Source organism: Clupea harengus, chromosome 24 (assembly GCF_900700415.2).
Source record: "Clupea harengus chromosome 24, Ch_v2.0.2, whole genome shotgun sequence".
Classification (NCBI taxonomy): domain Eukaryota; kingdom Metazoa; phylum Chordata; class Actinopteri; order Clupeiformes; family Clupeidae; genus Clupea; species Clupea harengus.
Window position 1 is genome coordinate 17,351,565 of NC_045175.1, and position 23,384 is coordinate 17,374,948.

General features: G+C 39.7%; 1 protein-coding gene across 2 annotated transcripts in view; it reads left to right on the top strand.

The window, feature by feature from the left end:
- The window catches only part of LOC105891261 (complement C3-like), a 73,058-nt gene that overhangs the window by 34,620 nt on the left and 15,054 nt on the right, over nt 1–23,384 (top strand). For both annotated transcript variants that reach the window (XM_031562539.2, XM_031562538.2), the window contains exons 13-29: nt 6–197; nt 381–533; nt 643–772; nt 942–1,013; nt 2,450–2,644; nt 7,517–7,640; nt 8,246–8,325; nt 8,416–8,555; nt 8,942–9,157; nt 10,436–10,493; nt 10,781–10,867; nt 11,624–11,827; nt 13,969–14,044; nt 14,286–14,430; nt 16,920–16,997; nt 17,138–17,288; nt 21,477–21,640. In XM_031562539.2, coding sequence (XP_031418399.1) covers nt 6–197; nt 381–533; nt 643–772; nt 942–1,013; nt 2,450–2,644; nt 7,517–7,640; nt 8,246–8,325; nt 8,416–8,555; nt 8,942–9,157; nt 10,436–10,493; nt 10,781–10,867; nt 11,624–11,827; nt 13,969–14,044; nt 14,286–14,430; nt 16,920–16,997; nt 17,138–17,288; nt 21,477–21,640 — 2,265 coding nt within the window. The remainder of the gene's footprint in view (nt 1–5; nt 198–380; nt 534–642; nt 773–941; nt 1,014–2,449; nt 2,645–7,516; nt 7,641–8,245; nt 8,326–8,415; nt 8,556–8,941; nt 9,158–10,435; nt 10,494–10,780; nt 10,868–11,623; nt 11,828–13,968; nt 14,045–14,285; nt 14,431–16,919; nt 16,998–17,137; nt 17,289–21,476; nt 21,641–23,384) is intronic.

Sequence of the window (23,384 nt, forward strand, 5' to 3'; positions counted from 1 at the left end):
ATCAGATCCTAAGCAAAGGACAAATTGTTGAAGCAAAACGGTCCAAAAGACAGGGGAAAGCTTTCGAGGCCTTGCCCTTACGGGTGACCAAGGATATGGTTCCCTCCTTCCGTATCGTGGCGTACTACCATGTGAGCTCGTCTGAGGTGGTGTCTGACTCAGTCTGGGTGGACGTGAAGGACACCTGCATGGGGAAGGTAATGTTTTAAACTGAAACATATACAGTATATATGTGAGTAAAATGTCTTTGTGTCATTGACAACTACCACAGATTACCCAAAAATGTGGATTAGTCATCTAGCCAGTAAGATCTCTCCAATTAGGACTTTGCATTGCAGTCCAGTCATTCTCACGCTTCACATATTTTTGTTTGCTCACAGTTGACTATAGAAAGGGATGAAGGTACAAAACTCGAGCCCAAGGGCACTCTCAAACTAAAAATCACTGGTGATCCTGGGACAAAAGTCGGTCTGGTGGCTGTGGATAAGGGAGTCTACGTCCTCAACAACAAGCACAGACTCACCCAGAGCAAGGTCAGAGACCTCCCATTATCACAGTCATGCAGTGTAGGATGTGTGTGTAAAATTGCATGTGCGTGTGTAAAATTGCATGTGTATAATTGCATGTGTACATTCCCAATAGATCTGGGACACGGTTGAGAAGTTTGATACTGGATGTACCCCTGGCAGTGGTCAAGACAGTATGGGGGTTTTCTCTGATGCTGGACTGGTTTTTGAGACCAACACCGCAGGCGGAACGTCAGTCAGGACAGGTATCTCTATCTTGTCTTGACGTAGACAGCCAGCAGTTGATTATGGCTCAAAACACTCAAAGCACATGTAACTGAATGTGTATACAGTGTGGAAAAGAATATCTCCTCTGGAATACATAGTCAAGTGATTGAAAATATCAACATTAAGTCCAATACAGTGTTTCTATAGTCTCCAGCTGTCCCTCTCCGTCAAACAGAAGACGCCGATCAGTCACTGTAAGGGAGGTCCAAACCACACTTGGTAAGATATTTTCGTTCATCGTGCAGAAGTAAATTTTAAAAAGTGTCTAACCTAAGTGTTTACCCATTACAGTTGTATCCAATTGCTGGACATTGAAAGATTGCGCTGTTCTCCGTCGAATTCGTCGGATGCCCACACTTGATTCAAGTTAGCTTGTTAGCAGGAATAACAGACTTGTAGAAGACGGCTTAGCGAAAGAATGTGTTTTATTCAGCCACTAGCCACGGTCAGCTCGGCGCAGCACGAGCATGCACTAGGCACGTCTCCTGCTCATGGGTTGGTCTTATTGCTTCTTCTTTTTGATACATTACAGAGAGTACAGACATTTTACTGTATATTGTAGAATTAACATATGTGTGTAGGGGAGTGAATGGGTGTGTCTGGAGGTCAAAGGGGAAAGTCTAGCTTGACTGGGGCTGTAGCCAGGTATGGCCATATAGATGCTAATACCTTGTGGCCTCCACCATCTTGTGGTGGTTGTAGACAAAAGCCAACTAATGTCTCTAGCTCCAAGACACACAAAAGGCCAGGAGCCACCTCGATGGCACTAGTCTGGTGCTATGCAAACTAATTTGCGGGGGTTTGTTGAGATGTAATTATATGATGTTAAGTGATGAAAACGCCTAAATCTAACAACATTATGGGGCAGATTTACTATCCTTCACCCAATTTTGTGTTAAAAAGTGTCGCAAGTTGAGCCCTTGTGCCTAACACAAAATGGGAGGTGACTAATATTTTCCAATTTTGACCTATTGCAAATGCATTTATAGGAGTGTCTTACTAAAAGCGCAAAGTCTGGCTTGAGAGGGTGGGTCAACCAACAAACCTGATGGTAGATCACGCCATGTTGGAATTTAAAGCCTATAAAAACCAGATCATGTTTCTGGCACAGCTATAGCTAAAGGTATTGTAGGTATTGGAGAAGAGTAAAATCAATTGCTACAGAGAGTTACAGTATGTTCTTGAAACATCTATGATGTCTGAGGTAAAGAGATGTCATTTAAATGTATTTAATGAATAGAAAATGAAACAGCAATATCCACATCAACAAAATTGTTACCCATGCTTAACTTTTTTTTCTCTGCTGCATTCTCCATAGTTTGTCAATGGCTTTAGTGCCAGTTCATTTAAAAAAAGAATGAACTCCTACGCAAAAGAGTACTTTAAATGGCGTCTACCTTATTCAAATGAATATGATTGCAATTGAGTTGATGAACTGTGTTGGTTAATATCACTAAGTATGCCACCACCATAGATGCCCCTTGTCACAAATTCGTGCACAATTAATCTTAGTAAATATGCCTTTATAAGTGTTTTCTCTACCTACCAAACACTTTCTCTGTGCCTGACCTGACCTGACCTGACCTGACCTGACCTATCCATCCATTCATTCATCTATTCATTCATCCACCCATTCATCTTTATGTATGCCTCAGCCAAAAACTATACTGGCGTGGATAGGCAGTGTTGCGTTGACGGGATGAAGGAAAACATACTGGGCTACTCCTGCGACCGTCGGGCTGAGTTCATCTTGGACGGCCAAAACTGCACCAAGGCTTTCCTCCACTGCTGCCATGTAACGACTGCCTACAAGGAGGAAGAGAGAGAGGTGTACCTCCAACTGGCACGCAGTAAGCCACCCTTTCAGATTACATTTCTCATATTTATTCCGTCAATTAAAATATTTTTATGCTCAAATTTGTCTTCACTTACCTTATTTTCGCTTCCCATTTAGGCACTCACTGCTGAAATTGATGATGATGCAAAAAAATCTATCTATTTTTTTTTCTTCAAATATAATTACAAGTATAAGTACATCCAATATCAGGCTGTTCACCCCTTGCATTAACGTGTCTATATGGTGATCCGATCACAAGTGGACAGCTCTAAGTACATCAGCTCACACCTGGCATTAGAACACGTCTACACATGTGTCTTGAATGACCACTTGTCTTGGTACCTTTTTCTGGAATGAATACAGCTTGAACCGATTAACGCAAAAACTTTGTTCAAACTTTGTTGCAAAGGTCTTGTAAAAGACACTTGTTCTATATATATTTCATTAATTCATTTCTCTCCTGTTCTCTGCATCTCTATCTTACAATCTACAGTATCAATCTTTACACACCTCTCCTCTTCCTTCATGCCCTCCTTCTCTTTTTTCCTTATCTTCATGCCTTGAAATTCCCTGATCAAATCAAATCAAATCAAACTTTATTTGTACGGCGCATTTCATACAAGGAAGTAACACAATGCGCCTCACAGTAGGAAAGAAAAAGGGGGGGGGGGGGGGGTTACACTTGTTTAAAACACACAGATTTTCAAGAGATAAATGAATAAAATAAAATAAACGTACTAACCGCACTGGCACCGTAAAGGACTACTCAGCACGGTCATCGTCAAACTAAGCTGCTGGGGGGGGGGGGGTTACAAACACTTGTAAAGAGACACAGATAAGTAAATAAATAAATAAATGTTACATTAATGTTAAATAAATACATTTTACAAGTTACAAAACACTTATAAAAAGACACATTTTGCCAGAGATAAATGAACAGGAAATTACGTACTAACCGCACTGGCACCATAAAGGACTGCTCAGCACAGTTATCGTCAAACTAAGAGACAGCTGCTGGGGGGGGGGGGGTACAAATACTTGAAAAGAGACAGAAATAAGTAAATAAATAAATGTTCCATAAATGTTAAATACATTTTACAGTGAGTGATAAGCGAGATCAAAGAGGTATGTCTTAAGTGCATGTTTAAAGGTTTCAACCGTTTCGGCCATTCTTAGGTATTCTGGCAGAGTGTTCCAAAGGTTGGGGGCATAGAAACTAAAAGCTGCTTCCCCATGTCTCTTTGTCCTGGCTTTTGGAACTGTTAGAAGTTCAGTGCCGGAGGACCTCAGGGATCTACTGGGTGTGTACCTTGAGAGCATGTCTGTTATATATTCAGGTGCATGACTATGGAGTGATTTATAGACTAGTAGGAGAACCTTGAAATCTATTCTAAAACTAACAGGTAGCCAGTGCAGTGATTTTAATACTGGTGTGATGTGCGCTCTCCGTCTTGTTTTAGTGAGGACTCGCGCTGCTGCATTCTGTATTGTTTGTAGTTGACTAATGGCTTTTTTTGGTAGACCAGACAAAAGCGAGTTACAGTAGTCTAGCCTGCTCGTGATAAACGCGTGCATCAGTCTTTCGGTGTCAGCCTGAGCGAGAAACGGTTGCACCTTAGCAATGTTTCTTAAGTGATAAAAAGATGTTTTAATTATATTTTTGATATGGGTTTCAAAATTGAGATCTGAGTCAAGTATGACGCCTAGGTTTCTGGCTTGGTGCTTGGTGTTAAGTGCTAGTGTTTTTAAGTGTGCAGTTAGTTTCTCTCTCTCGTTTTTTTCACCAATGACTAATACCTCTGTTTTATCTTGGTTTAGCTGGAGAAAGTTTTGTGACATCCATACATTTATATCAGAAATGCAATTTACCAAACAATCAATAGAGCTGTAGTTGTTGGGTGTTACAGAAATATAGAGCTGGGTGTCATCTGCATAGCTATGATAGTCGATGTTGTGCCTCCTAATTACACTACCAAGGGGTAGCATGTATAGACTGAAAAGTAAGGGCCCTAAAATGGATCCTTGAGGGACCCCACAGGTCATACAAATGTTTTTTGAGCTGTGGTCTCCGAGGGCGACAAAGTATTCCCGGCCAGTTAGATAGGTCCTAAACCAGTTTAGGACCGGACCAGTGAGGCCAACCCAATTTTCAAGTCTATCAATAAGGATATTGTGATCAACAGTATCAAAGGCTGCGCTCAGATCCAGAAGGGCCAAGACAGATAGTTTTTTGGAGTCAGCATTAATCCTGAGATCATTTACAACCTTGACTAATGCCGTTTCTGTGCTATGATTGGAGCGAAAACCAGATTGGAAGGTGTCAAATGCACAGTTAGCATCTAGGAAATTATTTAACTGTTTAAAGACAATTTTTTCCAGGATTTTGCTTAGAAAGGGAAGGTTAGAGATGGGTCTAAAATTGTTTAGAACTGAAGAGTCTAAATTGCTTTTCTTCAGGAGGGGTCTCACCAGGGCAGTTTTAAGTTCTGATGGGAAAATACCTGTAAGCAGGGAACAGTTTATAATGGCTAGAATGTCCTTAGACACAGAGTCAAAGATGGTCTTAAAAAATTTGGTGGGAAGGGGATCAAGAGGGCATGTAGACGGCTTCAGTTGTGACACTATTTTGCTCAGCATTTCTATATCAGCCAGTGCAAAAAAGCTCATACTGTTACAGCATGGTGGAAGGGGATCAGAAAACAAGACATTTGGAATTTCTTGAGCAATATTTTTCCTAATGTTCGTTATCTTATCTCTGAAGAATGCTGCAAATTCCTCACATTTGGAGGTGGAAAAGAGACTATCATCTACTTTAGGTGCAGGATTTATAAGGCTGTCTATTGTTGAAAAGAGGACCCTGGAATTGTTAGAATTTGTAGATATCAAATTAGAGAAATGATCCTTCCTAGCATTTCTTATTGCTTTATTAAAGACTGAAAGTTTATCCTTAAAGATATCAAGGTGGACCTGTAGCTTGGTCTTTCTCCATGTACGCTCAGACCTTCTGCAGGATCTCTTAAGTTTAATAATTTCCTCATTTCTCCATGGAGCTTTTTGTTTGGCTAAAACCTTTTTTTGTTTCAATGGTGCTACAGAGTCAAGTGCTGTCCTTAATTTTGTATTTAGAGTAGTTACTAGATCATTAACACATGATGGCCCCGTATCTGGGTTTTTTGCACTAGTTATGTTCATCATTACTTTGAAATTCTCAGCTGCTGCAGAGTTAAGATAGCGTTTCTTAATAAAACATTCAGCACTATTTCTAACTTTAGGTACCAGTGCTGTAAAGAAAATACAAAAGTGGTCAGAAAGAGCAAGGTCACAGATAGACGATATAACAGTTGTAAGACCCTTTGTAATAACTAGATCAAGGGTGTGGCCACGGTTGTGAGTGGGTTCAGTGATGTGTTGTGTAAAGTCCATGGAATTCAAGAGATTCATAAAATCCCGGGCCTTTGAGTCGTTCCCATTATCAACATGTATGTTAAAATCACCAGTGATAATAATCTTATCGTAGTTTGTGTGTATAATGGAGAGTAGTTCTGAAAAGTCTGTTAGAAAAGTGGGACATTGCTTGGGTGGCCTATACACAGTTACTGTCAGAACAGGAGGCTGGCACTTTAGAACTATGGCATGATATTCAAATGAGGCAAAATCATCGAAGGAGATGCTCCTGCAGCACAGGGCATCCGTGGTTATGGTGGCTGTCCCGCCCCCTTTTCTACCTGTTCTAATGGACTGAAAAAAGCTATAATTGGGGGGGGATGCTTCAATAAGAGCTGCAGACCCATTTTTGTTTAGCCAGGTTTCTGTTAAAAACATACAGTCTAATTTACGTTCACATATAAGATCGTTAATGAGAAATGTTTTCCCTGATAGTGACCTAATATTTAGTATTGCCATTGAAATATTTTCTGGATATAGTGGCTCACAGGAAGGAGGAATATGCCGGGGTATAGATAGAATATTTGCTGGGCTTCTATTGTTTCTATTGTATCTATGGCCTTTGTTTTTAACTGTGCGTTGGGTAGAGATTAAAACTGGAATAGGATTATAGGCGCATGCCATAATATTATATGAAGCAGCCTGTTCTGAGGTAGTGGTGTCATATATTGCTCTGTAGAAAACATTGACAGATTCAGATTCATTTTCATAAACAGTGTTATTAGAGTTACTACCTGGGGGGCATGAGTCTGTGATGTTTTCTACAGGATGTCAGTGCCTTAGGGTGGTCTTCTGATCACTGACTTCAAATTTTTTTCAGGTAATACAATTCTACATTTTATATCACTCGCGATTGAATACGTACTTCCGCTTCAGTGTAGCCCAGGACACATTTGCATGCACACTGCTGCTGTGCTGTGCTGAATGTGGTCATATATATCCCACCTCCTAATGTGGTCTGAGTGATCGGATCTCAATGCGTCCTGAGTGCATTTTGGGTACATTCACACATGTACTTGGATCTGTCCACTTACAATCGGAACACCCAAGACGCTTTTCAATGCCAGGTGTGAACAGGGTCCAAGGCTATATTTTAACACATCTGGTTACCCACAATATAGGTGGCCGCCTCGGTCCCTCACTGATACTTAGCAACTCTGTCAACAAAGCTGTCTTCAACTGACCGTCCTTCATTTAACACTATTTCAGTGTATTGCATTTAAGAGGGAGTCATTTTATAACAAAACTTGAAAAATATGTTAAGTACTGGCGTTGATTGTTACAGAGGCCATACTAGACGTGTTCTTACTACAACACCATAGGCCTACTGTACTAGGAAAAAAGATGTATGTTGTTGGATTGTGTGTGTGTGTGCATGTGCGTGTGATGTCTGTCCACATGTGTGTGTCTGATCACGTGTGTGTGTGTACCTTGTTATTAGGTGACATTGATGAAGATGCGGATATGGATGAATATTGGGATGAGTATATGACCTCCCGTTCAAAATTCCCAGAGAGCTGGTTATGGGTTCTGCGGGACCTTCCCAATTGTGCTGAAAATGATTGGTATGCTAAAGCTATGGTCTTTCTTTATTTTCAGGGGTCATCTTCATGTGTTTCATTTTGTTCCAAGGGATGTTTTTCTGGTCGAGGCCAGTTAATTATGTGTGAAGAACCAAGGAGTTTAGTAATCTCCTTGCACTGACACTATCTCATCAAGTTGTTCTTCCTCCATATGTTTGCCCAGAATGGGGTGGCTGTTCATTATTATCCTTCTCCTAATGGGCCAGGACTATTTCTTTAATTGATTTGATTCTTTGATGTCTTGGCTCTCTGCATGTGTCTCTTCGGAGAGTGTTGTAGTATTCTAGTATTCTATCCTACCAAGCGTATAAAAACATTGACTTCTGTTATCAGAACTATAAATTACTTGGTCCTTCCCATTCTCTCATTTCTGGGATTTGTTAGTCTGTGCTTGTCATTTGTTCTGTTTCAGGCAGATTAAAATATGTAAAAAATCCTAAACAAAATACAAATTATTAGAAATTTTAGATTGGTGCAGGCCTAACTTAACACCAAAAGTGACATAATGCCATCATTTTAGACATAATGTCTAAAATAAACTGAAACAAAAATAAGTTGGAAAATCTATATTTTCACTATATGTACAGCATACTCAGAGAACATACTGCCTTCCCAGACTCCATAACCAGCTGGATAATCACTGCCGTCAGTGTTTCACACACCAAAGGTGGGCATCATCATTTGTAAATTCTTACCACCAAACACTGTTTGTGTAATTTATCACAAATCATTGAGCGTGATATTTTTGGTCGTATAGGTATTTGTGTGGCAGAAACCTTGGGTTTGGAGGTTGAAAAGACATTTTTCATCGATCTGAAGTTACCCTATTCTGCTGTACGGCATGAGCAGATAGAGATCAAGGCCATCATTCATAACAACAATGATGCACCCTTAAAGGTAGGCCATTCTTTCTTTCTGAAGTACACACATTTTGGTGTGTCTTTTTTAGTGGCATTTATTTGTAGAAATGTAGTTGAGAACAGAGTAGAATAGATAGGATTCCAGACCGTTGCAATGTTGTTGGGACAACCAGCTGTGGAGGCAACAAAAACAGACAGACAGGAAGTAGGAGTGTTCAAATGGTAATTTATTAATTCCAAAAAGCCAGAAGAGTGATACAAAAATGAAAAGGAAAACACATTTACCACTCAACAGAGACACATTATCTGCAGTGGCATGTGACTGGTGGGCCAACCAACAAACAAACAAACAAACAGGGAACAGCCCATTTACTAAAAAGCTCAAACAATACAAAAAATACAATCATCCTCTTCTGCTTACAGGTACGAGTGGAATTGTACGGTACAAAAGACGTGTGCAGTGCAGCCAACAAAGCTGGCAAGTCCCGAACCATAGTAGATGTGTTCGGGATGTCAACCCACGCTGTGCCCTTTGTGATCGTACCCATTGGTGAGCCGGGGAAATATACCATTGAGGTGAGGGCGATGGTGTATGGTTCATTTGTTGGCGATGGAGTCAAGAAAGATCTGCTGGTGGTGGTGAGTTTTCTTGATCTTCTGCTTCCTAAGTCTGTTTGTATTTGTTTCTTCATTTGCTTTTGTTTACGTTGGTACCTACCTACTTACTTTTCCTAGTCTGTAGGAAGATGACAGTATGTATTGTGAAAATAAGTTAAATAACAGTCAAGTGCTCGGGAAAATCCCCCATAAGTACATCCATAGTTCAATGTGTTCCATCCAGATAGCATGACAGCACAGGTAGTTTTAGAGTGGAGTTTAGCGGCAATGTCACTGGCCACCCTTGCCATGCGGCTACAGACATTTAGTGAGAGTTGGCGGTAGTGCATTCTTGACTCCATTACATGGCTGCAACACGGTTTTCCCGCGGCATGACAGAAAACATATCATTCACCATTGTCACCATTCACCTGTTTTATTATCATCACATCCATGTCATAGTGCGGTACCCACTATGTCATGTCATATTTACTCTCTGTTTCAGCATACAACCCTGGTTAATTTATTCATACATACATACTCACACTCCCACCCAGCACTCCCATACTGCTGCTTGTTTGCGTAAGCGCGCGCTGCTAAGGAGCAGTATTTCTCCATGTCCCACGGGGAGGGAGAAGGGAATTGGCATGAGGGGTGTCTGATGTGACGTTTGTTATGTATGTTTGTTAATAGTATGTGTGGTATGTGTAATAAATGTAAATATGGTAAATGTATGGTTATGTGAACATTGGTGAACTTGGGGGTGGGTTTATGTATTTGTTAATGTAATGTATATTATAGGACTAATGTGGGGAGGGTTACCCCACTGAAATGGTTTGGTCCGATTGGGGCGGATTGGTCCTATTAAGCCCAATGGGCAGCATTATTTAAGGGTGCCTTATTCCTTTGGAAGGGGTGGAAGAGAAGGAGTGCTTGCCTGATGAGAGATCAAGTAAATACTGTAAATACTGTTTTGGATACTGTTTGGCTAGTCAGGGAGTTGGCTAGTTTTTGAGTACTGTTGAAGTACGAGTTTATGTTTGTTTGTTTTTCTATATATGTTTGGGGGTCATTAGAGGAATTCCACGCCAGCAAAATAAATCAATATATTTTTCTAAAGAAAGCATCATCTCCTGCACGGTGTCTGTCCATCTTCACCCCTAAACTCCAGTCGCATACGTCCCAAAATATGGGGTGACTGCCCGGCCCCTCACAGCTTGTCTATTCCAAGTTATTGATCTGGGGAGAGAAATGTGACTACCAATTGCCTTTAAAAGTGGCATCTCTTACACCATGACACTATTTCACTTTTCCTTCCAGGGTCAAGGTGTTCGTACAACAAAAAAACAAACAATTATTCTGGACCCCTCTCATCATGGTAATGTGGTCTAAACAAGTCAGCTGTATTGGCTGCAGAATTACTTCAGTTTTTAAGGAAATAATATTAGGTGTTGCAAAGAATATTATAATATGAGGTTTTAGCAAGAAATAATTTATTATTCTGGACCCCTCTCATCATGGTAATGTGGTCTAAACAAGTCAGCTGTATTGGCTGCAGAATGACTTCAGTTATTTAGGAAATAATATTAGGTGTTGCAAAGAATATTATAATATGAGGTTTTAGCAAGAAATAATTGATATGCCTTTTTCTTCAATGCAAAACAGGTGGAATCCAGAGGAGCAATGTTACTGCTCTGAGGACAGACAAGAAACTACCAAACACTCATGCGATGACGTACATCACAGTTCAAGGTAAAACTCTACATGATTAGACAGATTGACATGGTACCCTATGTGACTGGCAAGGTTGTCTTGCAACAGTACAGATTCAGTTCTCAAAACATTTTAGGTCTTATAGCAGGAAGCCAAAAACAACGTATTTATTTATCCGAATGACGTACATCACAGTTCAAGGTAAAACTCTACATGATTAGACAGATTGACATGGTACCCTATGTGACTGGCAAGGTTGTCTTGCAACAGTACAGATTCAGTTCTCAAAACATTTTAGGTCTTATAGCAGGAAGCCAAAAACAACTAAATTATTTATCCGAATTATTTGTAAACATGATTTGATCTGCAGCTACCATTCAAAAGTTTGGGGTCACTTACAAGTCTCCTTGTTTTCCATGAAAACATACCATATATGAAATTAGTTTGAATAGGAAATATTGTCATTGACAAGGCTAGAACTAATGATTTTAAATTGAAATAATAATTCTGTCCTTCAAACTTTGCTTTCATCAAATAATCCTCCATTTGTTTTTCTTTCAAAAACAAGGACATTTTTAAGTGACCCCAAATGTTTGAATGATAGTGCATGTCTTCTATCATTGGTGTAATTTAGGGACATGAGTTGTAACTTAGACATGGTGCACAAATTATGTTTTAGGTTTTTCTGGTTTATCACCTGTTTTCTGGTGTATCATATACAGTATGGCTGCAACATTAAACCAATACCAGTAAATCATCAGTTATGTCTTTCCTGTTTTTCTTTTTTTTTCCTAGGCGATGACTTGGGAGTTACCATTGAGAAGGCAATCAATGGGGAGACCATGGAGGCCTTAATTCGTCAGCCAGGCGGGTGTGCTGAACAGAACATGGCTGCTGTAACCATGCCTGTCATTGCAGTCCACTACCTGGACAAAACCATGCAGTGGGACAAAGTGGGTGTTGAGCAACGAGCGAGGGCCATTCAGTTCATTAATGAGGGCAAGTGACTATCACTCACCATACATATCCTTTTTGTTGCACCTGACCACATGACAAAATGCTAAGAAAACAGAACATAGTGTAATAAAAGGTACATAGTCTGTTCAACAATGTACTTTATCTCTCCAAACATATCTCTAGGTAACAAGCAATGGCTTCGATTGGCTCCAGCCATATGTTATTAGGCATTCATTAGTGGTGTAGTTCATTTGAAAAAGTCCTGAAGTTCCAAACAAAATATATATTAAAATATTACTTTTTAGTACATCAAGTAATTTTTTTTAACGTTTATTAAAACTCAATGCATGAAAAGAGAGACAGACAAAAGAGAAGGAAAGCATAGAGAAAATAGGGGGAGATAAACAGAGAGAAAGAGAGAGACAGTATGGAGTGTGACAGGGAAAGTGATGAGGACATAAAGAAAGATATTGTTAAAGGCAGATAGATAGAGAAAGAGAGAGACCATAATTACAACCCTAGCAACCACTTCAATTACCATAGCTACCACCATGACTACCCTATCAAGACCCTACCAACCACATCAGTTACCCAAGCAACATTCTAGCAACCACTACCATAATCCCAACCTAGCAACCACCATCCGTTACCCTAGCAATATCCAAGCAACTACTACCGTAATGTCAACCTAGAAACCACATCAGTTACCCAAGTGACATTCTAGCAACCACTCCATAATCCCAACCTAGCAACCACCATGACTACCCTAGCAACCACCATCAGTTACCCTTGCAATATCCAAGCGGCCATTACCGTAATGCCAACCTATAAGCCACCATAAGAACACTGGAGTAATTTAGTTTAGAAACTCCTCCTGGAACCAGCTTCTCACCGCTGCTCCTGCTTCTTGCCTGCTATCGCTTGCTTTTTTCACATTAATGTTACATTAATGCTACTTAGATACTGCCTAACTGCTCTATCCACTTTCAAGCTATTTCCTCGGCTCATACGGTGCCTCCCTGGAACTTAAATTCTTTTCTACACCCCATCAGAGCGTAGCCTAGCTTAGCTTCAGTTAATCTTGCCTAGTTTAGCCACTCAATCCCATGACACTCAAAGACTCTCCAGACTGTGTTAGCTGTCTCAACTTGAAAAAGATCACGGAGTTGAGGTGGAGGAGTCGCAGCTATTTTCTCATCCAAACTGTTGTTCAAAATCACTGAGCTAGGTGAATTTACATCAATTGAATATCTTGCTATAGCGCTCAAAACCGAATCAGTACTGTTTGTTATTATATATCGGCCACCCAAGCACTCGCCAATGTTCATACAATAATTCTCTGAACTATTATCACTATGTGTCACCAGATATGACAAAATAGTCCTGAATGGAGACTTAAATATCCACGTAAATAAAAAAGCAGACCCAAGAACTATTGAGCTTTTAAATCTCCTCGACAGTTTCGATCTAACTCAACACATAACAGATCCAACACACCGGCACGGAAACACACTAGATCTAGTAAAAACAACTGGACTAAACACTATTTATTTCTCACCTTCCTTAAGCCTGTAAAGGAGAGCTAGTGTCCCTCCTGAAGCTACGCGCTCGGTGGAAGAGGAAGAGAAGGCCTCTGAAGGAAGGGTATAGAAGGAAGGGTGGCCTCTGGGCGGAAACATAGCTAGGAAAAATATTTAACAGGGTAAGGCGGAATCTATGAAGCACCACTATGGTTCCGACTGAGCTAGAGACCAGGCAGAAGGGTTTTATTACTTTTATTACTTTTATTCCTTTTATCATGATTTTAGTAATCCAAGAAGCCTATCAGAACACCAGGTTCTGATACGATTTTTTACTCCATGTATTGCTCTTGCTGCTTGCTTTTATTGATTTTATGTAAAGCACTTTGAACTGCAACTCTTGTACGAAATGTGCTATATAAATAAAGTCTTACTTACTTACTTATTTACTATGGCAACCACATGAATGAGCTTAGCAACCACAATGATTACTCAAGTAAAAGCCTGCTTGAAATCAGAAGCACAAAACCCGTTGCCATTGCCAGCGGTCATACATTTTTCCAATGGTCATTATCAAGAAACAGCAATCTAGTCTAATACTGCAAACAATATCACTAGATATGATATTAGCAAATTGTGAGGTAATCTAAATATGTGTCACAGGCCATCAAAACCAGCTTGTATACTACAAACCAGATGGCTCTTCTGGAGTATTCAAAGGAAACAATGGTAATACTTGGTGAGTCAACCACATCCATCTTAAGTATTGATTACAGTCTTGTCTACAGATTATAGCAATCAAGATGTGAGAAGCTTGTTTTCCATGATGATCCAGCAGCACTTGTTAAATCAAACTGACTAGACTAGACTTGACAGGCTTGCAAAAGCAATACAAAGATTGAAAACATGTCATACTTTTCCCAGAAAAACTGTGACTTGTGACTGTTGACAACTCTTACATCCTCCCCTCACTTTGGCAGGCTCACAGCCTACGGAGCTAAAGTCTTCTCCATGGCCAGTGACGTCATCAGCATTAACGAAAATGTGATCTGCGACTCTCTCAAGTGGCTGATCAGGGAAAAACAGCGGCCAGATGGTTCTTTCACAGACAAACGTGATTATACAGTATGTAATCATGTTATGTCTTGCTCTGCCCATTTCTGTTCAACAGGCCTGTTCTCCTAACAACAGTGAATCTTGGCGGTTACCCCAAGCTTTCTCTATGAGTGATTATATTCTTTTTAGTTTATTGGTTTCCCAAAGAAGCATGTAGTGTGAACATGGCGTGAGTATGCGTTCCTTGCTTCGCTACTATTAAGAAGTACTTAACAGACACTGTTAAAGAGTGCTGAAATACCATCTAATGTAGTGTGGTACTAACAGACACTGTCAATCTGTTGCTGAAATAGCATCTAATTTGGTGATATCAGGAGCTACTTTTTGAACGTCACTGGACTTACATACTAACAGACGTAAAGACAAGTAAACATAAATATCTGCATATCTAACTAAACAATACACCATCTACAAGTTTCACACACACACACACACACACACACACACACACACACACACACACACACACACACACACACACACACACACAACTATACTGAGTTATGTCTGAATTATCCACTCACCCACTATATAGATTACTGCAGTGTTGTGTCATCGAAATGGTAACGCCCCCTTTTTGGGGAAAACCAACTAGAAGCAGTTACATCATTTTACTAATTTCACCGAAGGCAAGAAGGTCCGTGTAGTGGAATGTCAGGCCACTAGGGTGCGCTTGACCATTGAGTAATGACTGATGTAAGAGGCTGGATATAGTTAATAAAGTTACGTGTGCTGCTGAAGAATACACGTCATCGTTGCTGTCTGGTCTAAGAGAGCTAGTTCACATCATACCATTTTACAGTCCGTTGCCATGTTTGCATTAAGATTTTGCTAAGTCCCAGATAGCAAAAGGCCAATGGACCATTGTCGGCCAACTGGAGGTCCGCTGGCCTTTTGCTCACAGATTTTCGAGCCGGTCACTGTTGAGTTATACGGCCCACTGGTGAGTTATACGACCCACTGTTTGCCACTTGCTTTAAAAACTTTTTTTTATTTATTCATTTATCCTAACAGTGTTAATTATTGGAAGGCGTGTGTTAACGGCAAACGTTTGCGTTGTCATGTTAACCCATTATTAAACTGAGCATATCGATTGTTAATCCATTTCGATTGTTTAACAGAATGGCGGATGTTTGACACTGTCCGATAACTGACATAGCTACGCTATACTATTATTTTTCACCAACCCTTTATATTTATTTTACCATTTACCATTTTTTTTACCTTGAGAGCCTTGTAGTGCCATGAACCTCTTTTATTTAGCAGCTGATATTTTAAATAGACTATGCCAAGGATATGATTTAGTATTTCCAGGAAGATTTGATGATATTTTCATAACATCCATGCCCAGTTAAACTAAAGAAGATGGTGGTTCGAGAGCGGACAAAAGTGGCACACCACCAGTGAGGTGCTGACCAAAAGAGTGCACGTATATATGCTTGCTATCTAGGATTACCGACATCGAATATTTTGGAATGTAGTGTCCGAAATCTCTCCTTGTTTTCAATGTGCATACATAGTGAACTCAATAGATTGATATATGTAGTGAGTGAGTGGACAGGTGGAGAATCCAAAGGCAGCTTCAGTCATTATTATGGAATTTGTCCTCCTCTATGGAACTTTGTTCCCCAATCCCTACCACTTTCTGCACCAACTTGAGAACTGGGCCTACTAGTTTACTATATTCCCCAAACAAAAATAGCTAAGCTAAGCTAAGATGAGACATATGGAATCATTTGTCAACAACTTTTAACGTCTCCTTAACCAATTATGTGTCCATATTTTTATGATCTAAAATTAGCTTATTTACAAAAAATAAACGTTGACAAATGATGAACACATACGATTGCCATATCATTGATCAATTGAATAAATTAATTATTATTATTATTATTATTATTGTTGTTGTTGTTGTTGTTCTGCCATACAGCATGATGACACATCTCTATGTAGGGGGATGTTTCAGGGGAGGACTGTTGGTATTTTTCATAGTACCAAAAGGTTGGTGGAGACTCAGTCAGAGAAAGATCAATCTGGAAACAGGCTTTATTCTTACAATGATGCGCATCAAGGGAGAGAAGGAAGAGAAGGAGGAAGTTGAAGTATCCTACCCAGCATAAAGGGGTGTCAACCAATTGCACATACATAGGTATCAGTCTGCTTCCTCTGAGAAAGGAAATGCCACAATGTTGGTTCACAGGGGAAGTTTTTGATGAAGAGATCCAGCTGTGAGCAAAAGTCTCAGAGGCCTGTATTCATGGGGGTAGGGTATAAAAAATATAAAGACACTTTGCTATGACCTGAGAGGAGAGGTGAGGAGAAGACACCTAATGGCCTCAAACCTCTCTATGGCATTCTTTATGGCAGGACATTCAACCAGAGACCCTCACATTTGAACTTAAGTCCAATTTAAAGGCAACAAATACAAATGAATATGAAATGAATTGGATTATTGATTATTGTCAGTCATTATTAATTCTGATCTGCAACTCCTTCAGACCTCAGGAGCTGCCATGACAGCCTTTGTCCTGATAGCCTTTCAAGAGAGCAAGAAGATCTGTGCAGACAAAATCAATGTAAGTCATCCTTACCCATATCGAGTGCGCACATGTCTAATTGTCCTAATTGTTCTATCTACATATATATACATTTGACATATAAAGTATATGAAATATCTATCTTTCTGTCTGCCTGCCCGCCCATCTATTGCATGCAGAATCTTGATGAAAGCATGGAGAAATCTCTACAGTATTTGGAGAGTAGCATTCCCAAACTGGAGAATCCCTACGCTGCCGCCATGGTCTCCTATGCCCTGGCCAATTCTGGCAAACCAGTCAAGAGCATTCTTTACAAGTTCTCCCATGAAGGTAGGTTCTTGTCATTTCCACAGAAACAATGTATATTATATATGTATATAAGAACTTGAATAGACTGAATGGAACATGCTAGGCATTTCACTTAAGTTTATGACTAAATTATCTCAGGTGGGTTCTTGCCATTTACAAGAAAACAATACTTTGAGCAAATACTTGAATAATAAAAAAATAATGGAATTATAAGGGTTAAATGTAATTTAATGCAAAATGTAAAAAAATTCTGTTTTGCTATTTTCCTCATCAGCAGTTCTAAAAACTCCTGATGCAGTCTCTGCTTTCTAGCATCTAACATATTTGTATTAGGCCATCTGGAATTCGATGAGCTGTTATGGCGATTACTGAACTGATAATTGTAAATATAATATATATATATATATATATACATAATGTCATATCATTAGACAGCAGCCATGATGTGCCCTAACATATTTATGACAGAGTTATGTCTGTCTTATGACAGAATGGTCAAAAAAGGTGTGGTCAATGATGGTATATAATTTATACCATATATTGAAGATTCAGTCTTAGGTTTTAGTCAGTCAAGATCCAGGTTTTCATCTTATACAGTGGTGGCCAACCAAGGGAGACAAAGCCTGAACGTCCACTCATAGTTTCACCTCAGACTCGTCTGCTTATCCCTTGAGGGACAGTCTGTTAAATACACTGAAAATCAAGGGGTGTTACCGTCTATTCAAATGGGCCATGGGTGCAGGGCTCTTTGTCTCGACCTGGGGGGGGAAGGTGAGAGTCTAATATCACACCTCAGACCCCAGGTCAGCCCAAGGTATATTCACCCAGGAATGTTTACATGCTAGTTAAATCCAAATAAAAGTAACAATTATAACTAGGTATAATATCATTGAATTATTGACTATGGCATATTCTTATGACCTATGCCGGTCCCTTCATTCCCCCTTTTTAAGACTGTATGTCTTAAACATCAGATCATTTAACTATTTTCTTTTTCTTGAGTGAGTGGCTTTGTTGAGTCTTTGTCTCATAAATGTGGCATTCTCTCACGAGGGAAGGCGAAACCCATGTTACAGAGTGCCCCACGCTTTTTTTCCAATTGTGTGGACCTCTGATTTAGGGACACATTCCTTCCCAATGTTATGTCAACATAACCATCCTATCTTAGCCGTGAGAGCAGAGAAATATAACAGAAGTAATACATATATGTACATGGTACCCATTCGGAAAATGCAGTTTACAAGCGGTGAGAACACAGAAGAAACTTAATTACACATGTTAACTCTAAGGTAAACTAAGCTAAAATGAAATGTTAGGATTAAACAATAGTACAGAAGATAACGGATTATGGGAGATACATTATAGTGTCACAACATCTTAAAACATTTCCTTTCTGGTTACTGAGGGGTACATGACATGGAGCATTACTTTATTGTAATGTGGGTTGACGGTTGATACAGTTAAGTGTGTGTCTGTGTGTGTGTGTGTTCGTGTGTGTGTGTGTGTGTGTGTGTGTGTGACTCCAGAATGTCTGTGTGAGTCCAGAATGTCTGTGTGAGTGTCTTTGATGGTGATGGTAATCGTTCCCGATTTTTCCGTGGTCCCTTGGAGTTGAGAGGTGTTGTGTGTGTGTCTTGACACTTGGCTCAGTTGTTTGCCTCCTATGGTCTTCTCTGTGTCTTGTGTCTTGCCTTTGTTTAAAAGCAAGGGTTGACTTTCCTTGGGAGGGGGTATGACGTGTGTGTGTGTTTGTGCGTGTTAGTGTGTGTGTGTGTGTGTGTCTGTGACGCTTGGCTTGTCTCAGTTGTTCCCCTCCTGTGGTCTTTGCTCCTTATGGGGTCATTCCACATATGCATCCCTTAGCATATCAGGAGATTGCCATTTCTTTGAGGTGTCCCCGTCATCTCTTTTTGGGGAGTGGTGGTCATCGGTTCAGGTGTTGCCGTGGTCCTGTGGATTCCAGAGGTGTTGATCTGGGTTGATGGCTCATGGTGTTGGCTGTGGTCTGAGTTTGTCCCCCCTTTCGATGCCTTGGCGAGATGCTGCTTCCTTTTTTGTCATCGCTATTCTCCATATTCCTAGAAAACTGTCTGTAACGAGATCTCAGAAAAAGATAATACCGGCCAACATCTCCATGAGGCAGGAAGCCTGTTAGCATACTCAACACATCAGACAATAGACATTTGGTATTGGGTGTGAAAGACTGCAGACAGCTTAATCTCAAACAAAAGCAGGTTTGCTTAAATCACATCATCCTGTTACCTGCAAGGTCTGGGCATTTGCATCTAGAAGAAAAGGCCACAGACCCATACTAACCCAATAAAGAACTGAGAATTGGGATTTGAAAGAAGCTGAATGTTTGAAAGAAATGGAATGATTGAAAGAAAGAAAACGTTTTTAAATCTCCTTCAATTCAAACAATTTCACTTAAAGACAAAGTCAGTGGTCAAATGTAGGTTAAACAGTCCTGTAAGTTCATTCATTCATTCATACGACGGCTGGCCAGCCAACAGGCATACACACACATTCATTCGCTTGTTCAGGAGACAGGTGAGTCCATCCCTAAGAGAAAGGAATCAATCTGTTTACAGAGTTACAGTTAGTTAGTTAGTTAGTTACAAAATTATCTCATAAAATCCATTTTAATCCAGATTCCAATGGCACTTAAATGCCAAACCATTTAAGGCCTTCCTTAATTCATTCATTGCTCCTGGATCATTTGATGAAGTCAGAAATTCAGCAGCTAAAACCTGTTTTGAGAAAAACACATTCTGCAGTTATCATCTTATTAAGGTCAATTCTCTCTGAAGCTCAACTCCTCCCCCTTTTGATCTAACAGCAGTCGTCTGCTGCTGTGAGATCACGTACGGTTTCCGAAAAAAAAGCATCTTATTTTCCATGTATCTTAAACCCGTACACTAAGGATGAAGACTCTGTTCCGTTATATATATATGCTTACAATTATTCGTAATTGTAACACTTCATACACTGATTTTAACTTGGGTTAAGAAAATCAATGTGTAGGCACAAAAATGTTTAAAGTCTCCACTCCTGCTACCAGGCTAGGGTCTGATCACTTCAGCGTAATGGGCTGTACCTGAAGTGTGAATTAAGTGGTATGCGTGAGAGCTGTCTGTAACTTTTGTGTGAACAGACACAGTCTATTTAGCAGTCTAACATCTGACTTTATCAAAAGCATTGTGAAATCTGGACTTAAAGGAATCTTATGTCTTGAATCATGACTGGTCGAATTCAAGAACTGAATCTCCACAATCTAATGTAAATAATTTACAAATTGACCTAGAACAATTTCTAAATTCAAATATTAAAAATGCTGTAGATCCCTTTTCAAACACCCATTTATGACCACAACACTTTTATCCTCTTGGGAAATCTATCTGAGCGGTAAGTAAAACACGTAGAGTATGTCAACAAGCACAGCTCAGACTGCCTCGGACCAATACCCGAAAAACTAGGAGTGTTTTGTCAACTTCTAAGACAATCACAGTGTGTGTCAACTTCTAAGACAATCACAATAAAAATAAAAGTAAAATAAAATAAGATTTCTGTTATTACACAAGACTCTACTTCCTATATTTCCCAAGATTTAGGTAAGTTTACTTACCAAAGCGTTGTGTCAACTGGGTAAAGAGGATCTTTACAGCAGAACTGAAATCTCAGCAAAATTCCAAGAAGTAATATCTCGGTAGGACCTCCAATTGATGGTATATAATTTATACCATATATTGAAGATTCAGTCTTGGGTTTTAGTTAGTCAAGATCCAGGTTTTAATCGTATACAGTGGTGGCCAACCAAGGGAGACAAAGCCTGAACGTCCACTCATAGTTTCACCTCAGACTCGTCTAACTTATTCCTTGAGGAACAGTCTGTTAAATACACTGATATTCAAGGGGTGTTACCGTCTATTCAAATGGGCCATGGGTGCAGGGCTCTTTGTCTCGACCTGGGGGGGGGAAGGTGAGAGTCTAATATCACACCTCACACCCCAGGTCAGCCCAAGAGTATATTCACCCAGGAACTGTTTACATGCTAGTTCAATCCAAATAAAAGTAACAATTATAACTAGGTATAATATCATTGAATTATTGACTATGGCATATTCTTATGACCTATGCCGGTCCCTTCATCAAATAAAAAGAGTCATACTGCCTGAGTAGGAATTTTCACTGTTTTGGTAAACTCTTCAGATGACACACACTGGCCTGTCAGAGGCAGACACTATCTCACCCTGGAGGCCACAGCCTATGCCCTGCTGGCCCTGGTGAAGATGAAGGAGTTTGAGAAGGCAGGAGTGGTAGTGAACTGGCTGAACGCACAGAGACGATCTGGTGGAGGATATGGCACCACACAGGTAGGAATCATATCGTAATGTTTCGTAATCACAGAGATGTCTCCCAGAGCACTGGAATACACCAAAATGTAGCTATGCATTTAGCTTTCCTTTACAGCTTATGTTTACCAAGAGGACTAAACACTATAGGCCTACTTACAAAGTGACAGCTCTGTCAAAACAACCCTCCATTTTTCTTCTGCTTTGTGTCTCCTCCTTGCTTGCTGTTGACAGTTCACTAATACTATAAACTGTCTACCGCTTATTTGATGTATAGTGTCCCATTAAAAAGTCCCCTTTTATGCACTAAACAAACTACTCAAGATGCTTTACAATGCTTTTCAAAGTAAAACCATCCAGTATTACTATAATAATAATAATGATAATACCAAATACCAAATCTATGATTGTATTCATAAAAGTATGGCTGAAACAAATGAACTAATGAGATAAATGCTGTTTAAAAAGGTGAGTTTTGAAATGCAAATGAATGTACCAAGCTGGAACAGACAGCACAAGGTAGTTCAATCATCGTCAAGGTACCAGAAATAAAAAGTCTTGAAAGTGATCTCCTACTGTGGAGAGGCAAAGACAAATGACAAATCACAAAATGTATTTTGCCACATTTATCAGTTAGGCACATTATTTATTTATTTTAATTAGGGCTGGGCACGTTAACGCGTTATTATTGCGTTAACGCATCAATTAATTAACGCCGACAATTATTTTATCGCACGTTAACGCAGGTTTTATTATTTTTTTTATTATTTTAAAAGTCTGTTGCTCACAGGCTTTTATTTTGTAAAAGTCTGCTGCTGACTGCTGCGGAACCGGAAAAGAAAAGAATGGGCGGATAAACAAACATGGAGAAGGGCATTGCTGCCATAGACCTATATATATATGATTATGATTGCTGCGACGTGCCAACTCGCCGCCATCTTGGGAAGGTAAAGGCTGGACTGTAAACAAACGCAAGTGAACGGTGGAGCTAAGGTGGAGCTGGATAAAAAGCACTATAGTGTTTACATTTCTCAACCGATTTAATTGAGTCGTTTGTATATTCAAGGGTTTATGATCTACGTAGAGTACCAAACAAAGGTTGGTCTCCATGTTACTTAGAATCTCGATAGTTAGGCTAAAATCGCCAAAGACATATATACATACATGTGATAATTGCAAATCATTCAACGAAACAGACAGTGGAGGGAGGCTTCGGCAGACTACGTACAGCAGAGTAACTGCCAGCAGTGAACTTTTTGGTGCTTCACCACACTCTAACATTAATGCCTTGGCAGTGGCAATAAGCTTTAGTTTTGTGTTTGTTTTGATAACATTGTTTAAGTTGAGAATTACACAAAGTATTTATTTTATTTAACTGCTACTATATAAAAATGCTGACGTTAAGTGTTTGCACAACAAATGTTATGGCACTTTAGTTCATATGGCAGTACATTTAAAATAACAGTGTCAAGTTCTAGGATTTGACAAACTGCACTGAAAGTGTTTTCTGGTTTCTCACTCAGGGACATTTGGTACTGAACATAGACTGGTTATGCTGCTCCCTGATGAAAGTAAAATGTTTCTGCTGTTACCTCAGAAATTGCCTGTTTTAATGATATGATTGTGGCTCAGGATTTTTTTGCCAGTTTTTTTCTTTTTCATAACAAACAGGATAACATTAATGCCCTGGCAGTGGCAATGAGCTTTAATTTTGTATTTGCTTTGATAACATTGTTTAAGTTGAGATTTAAACTGAATATTTTAT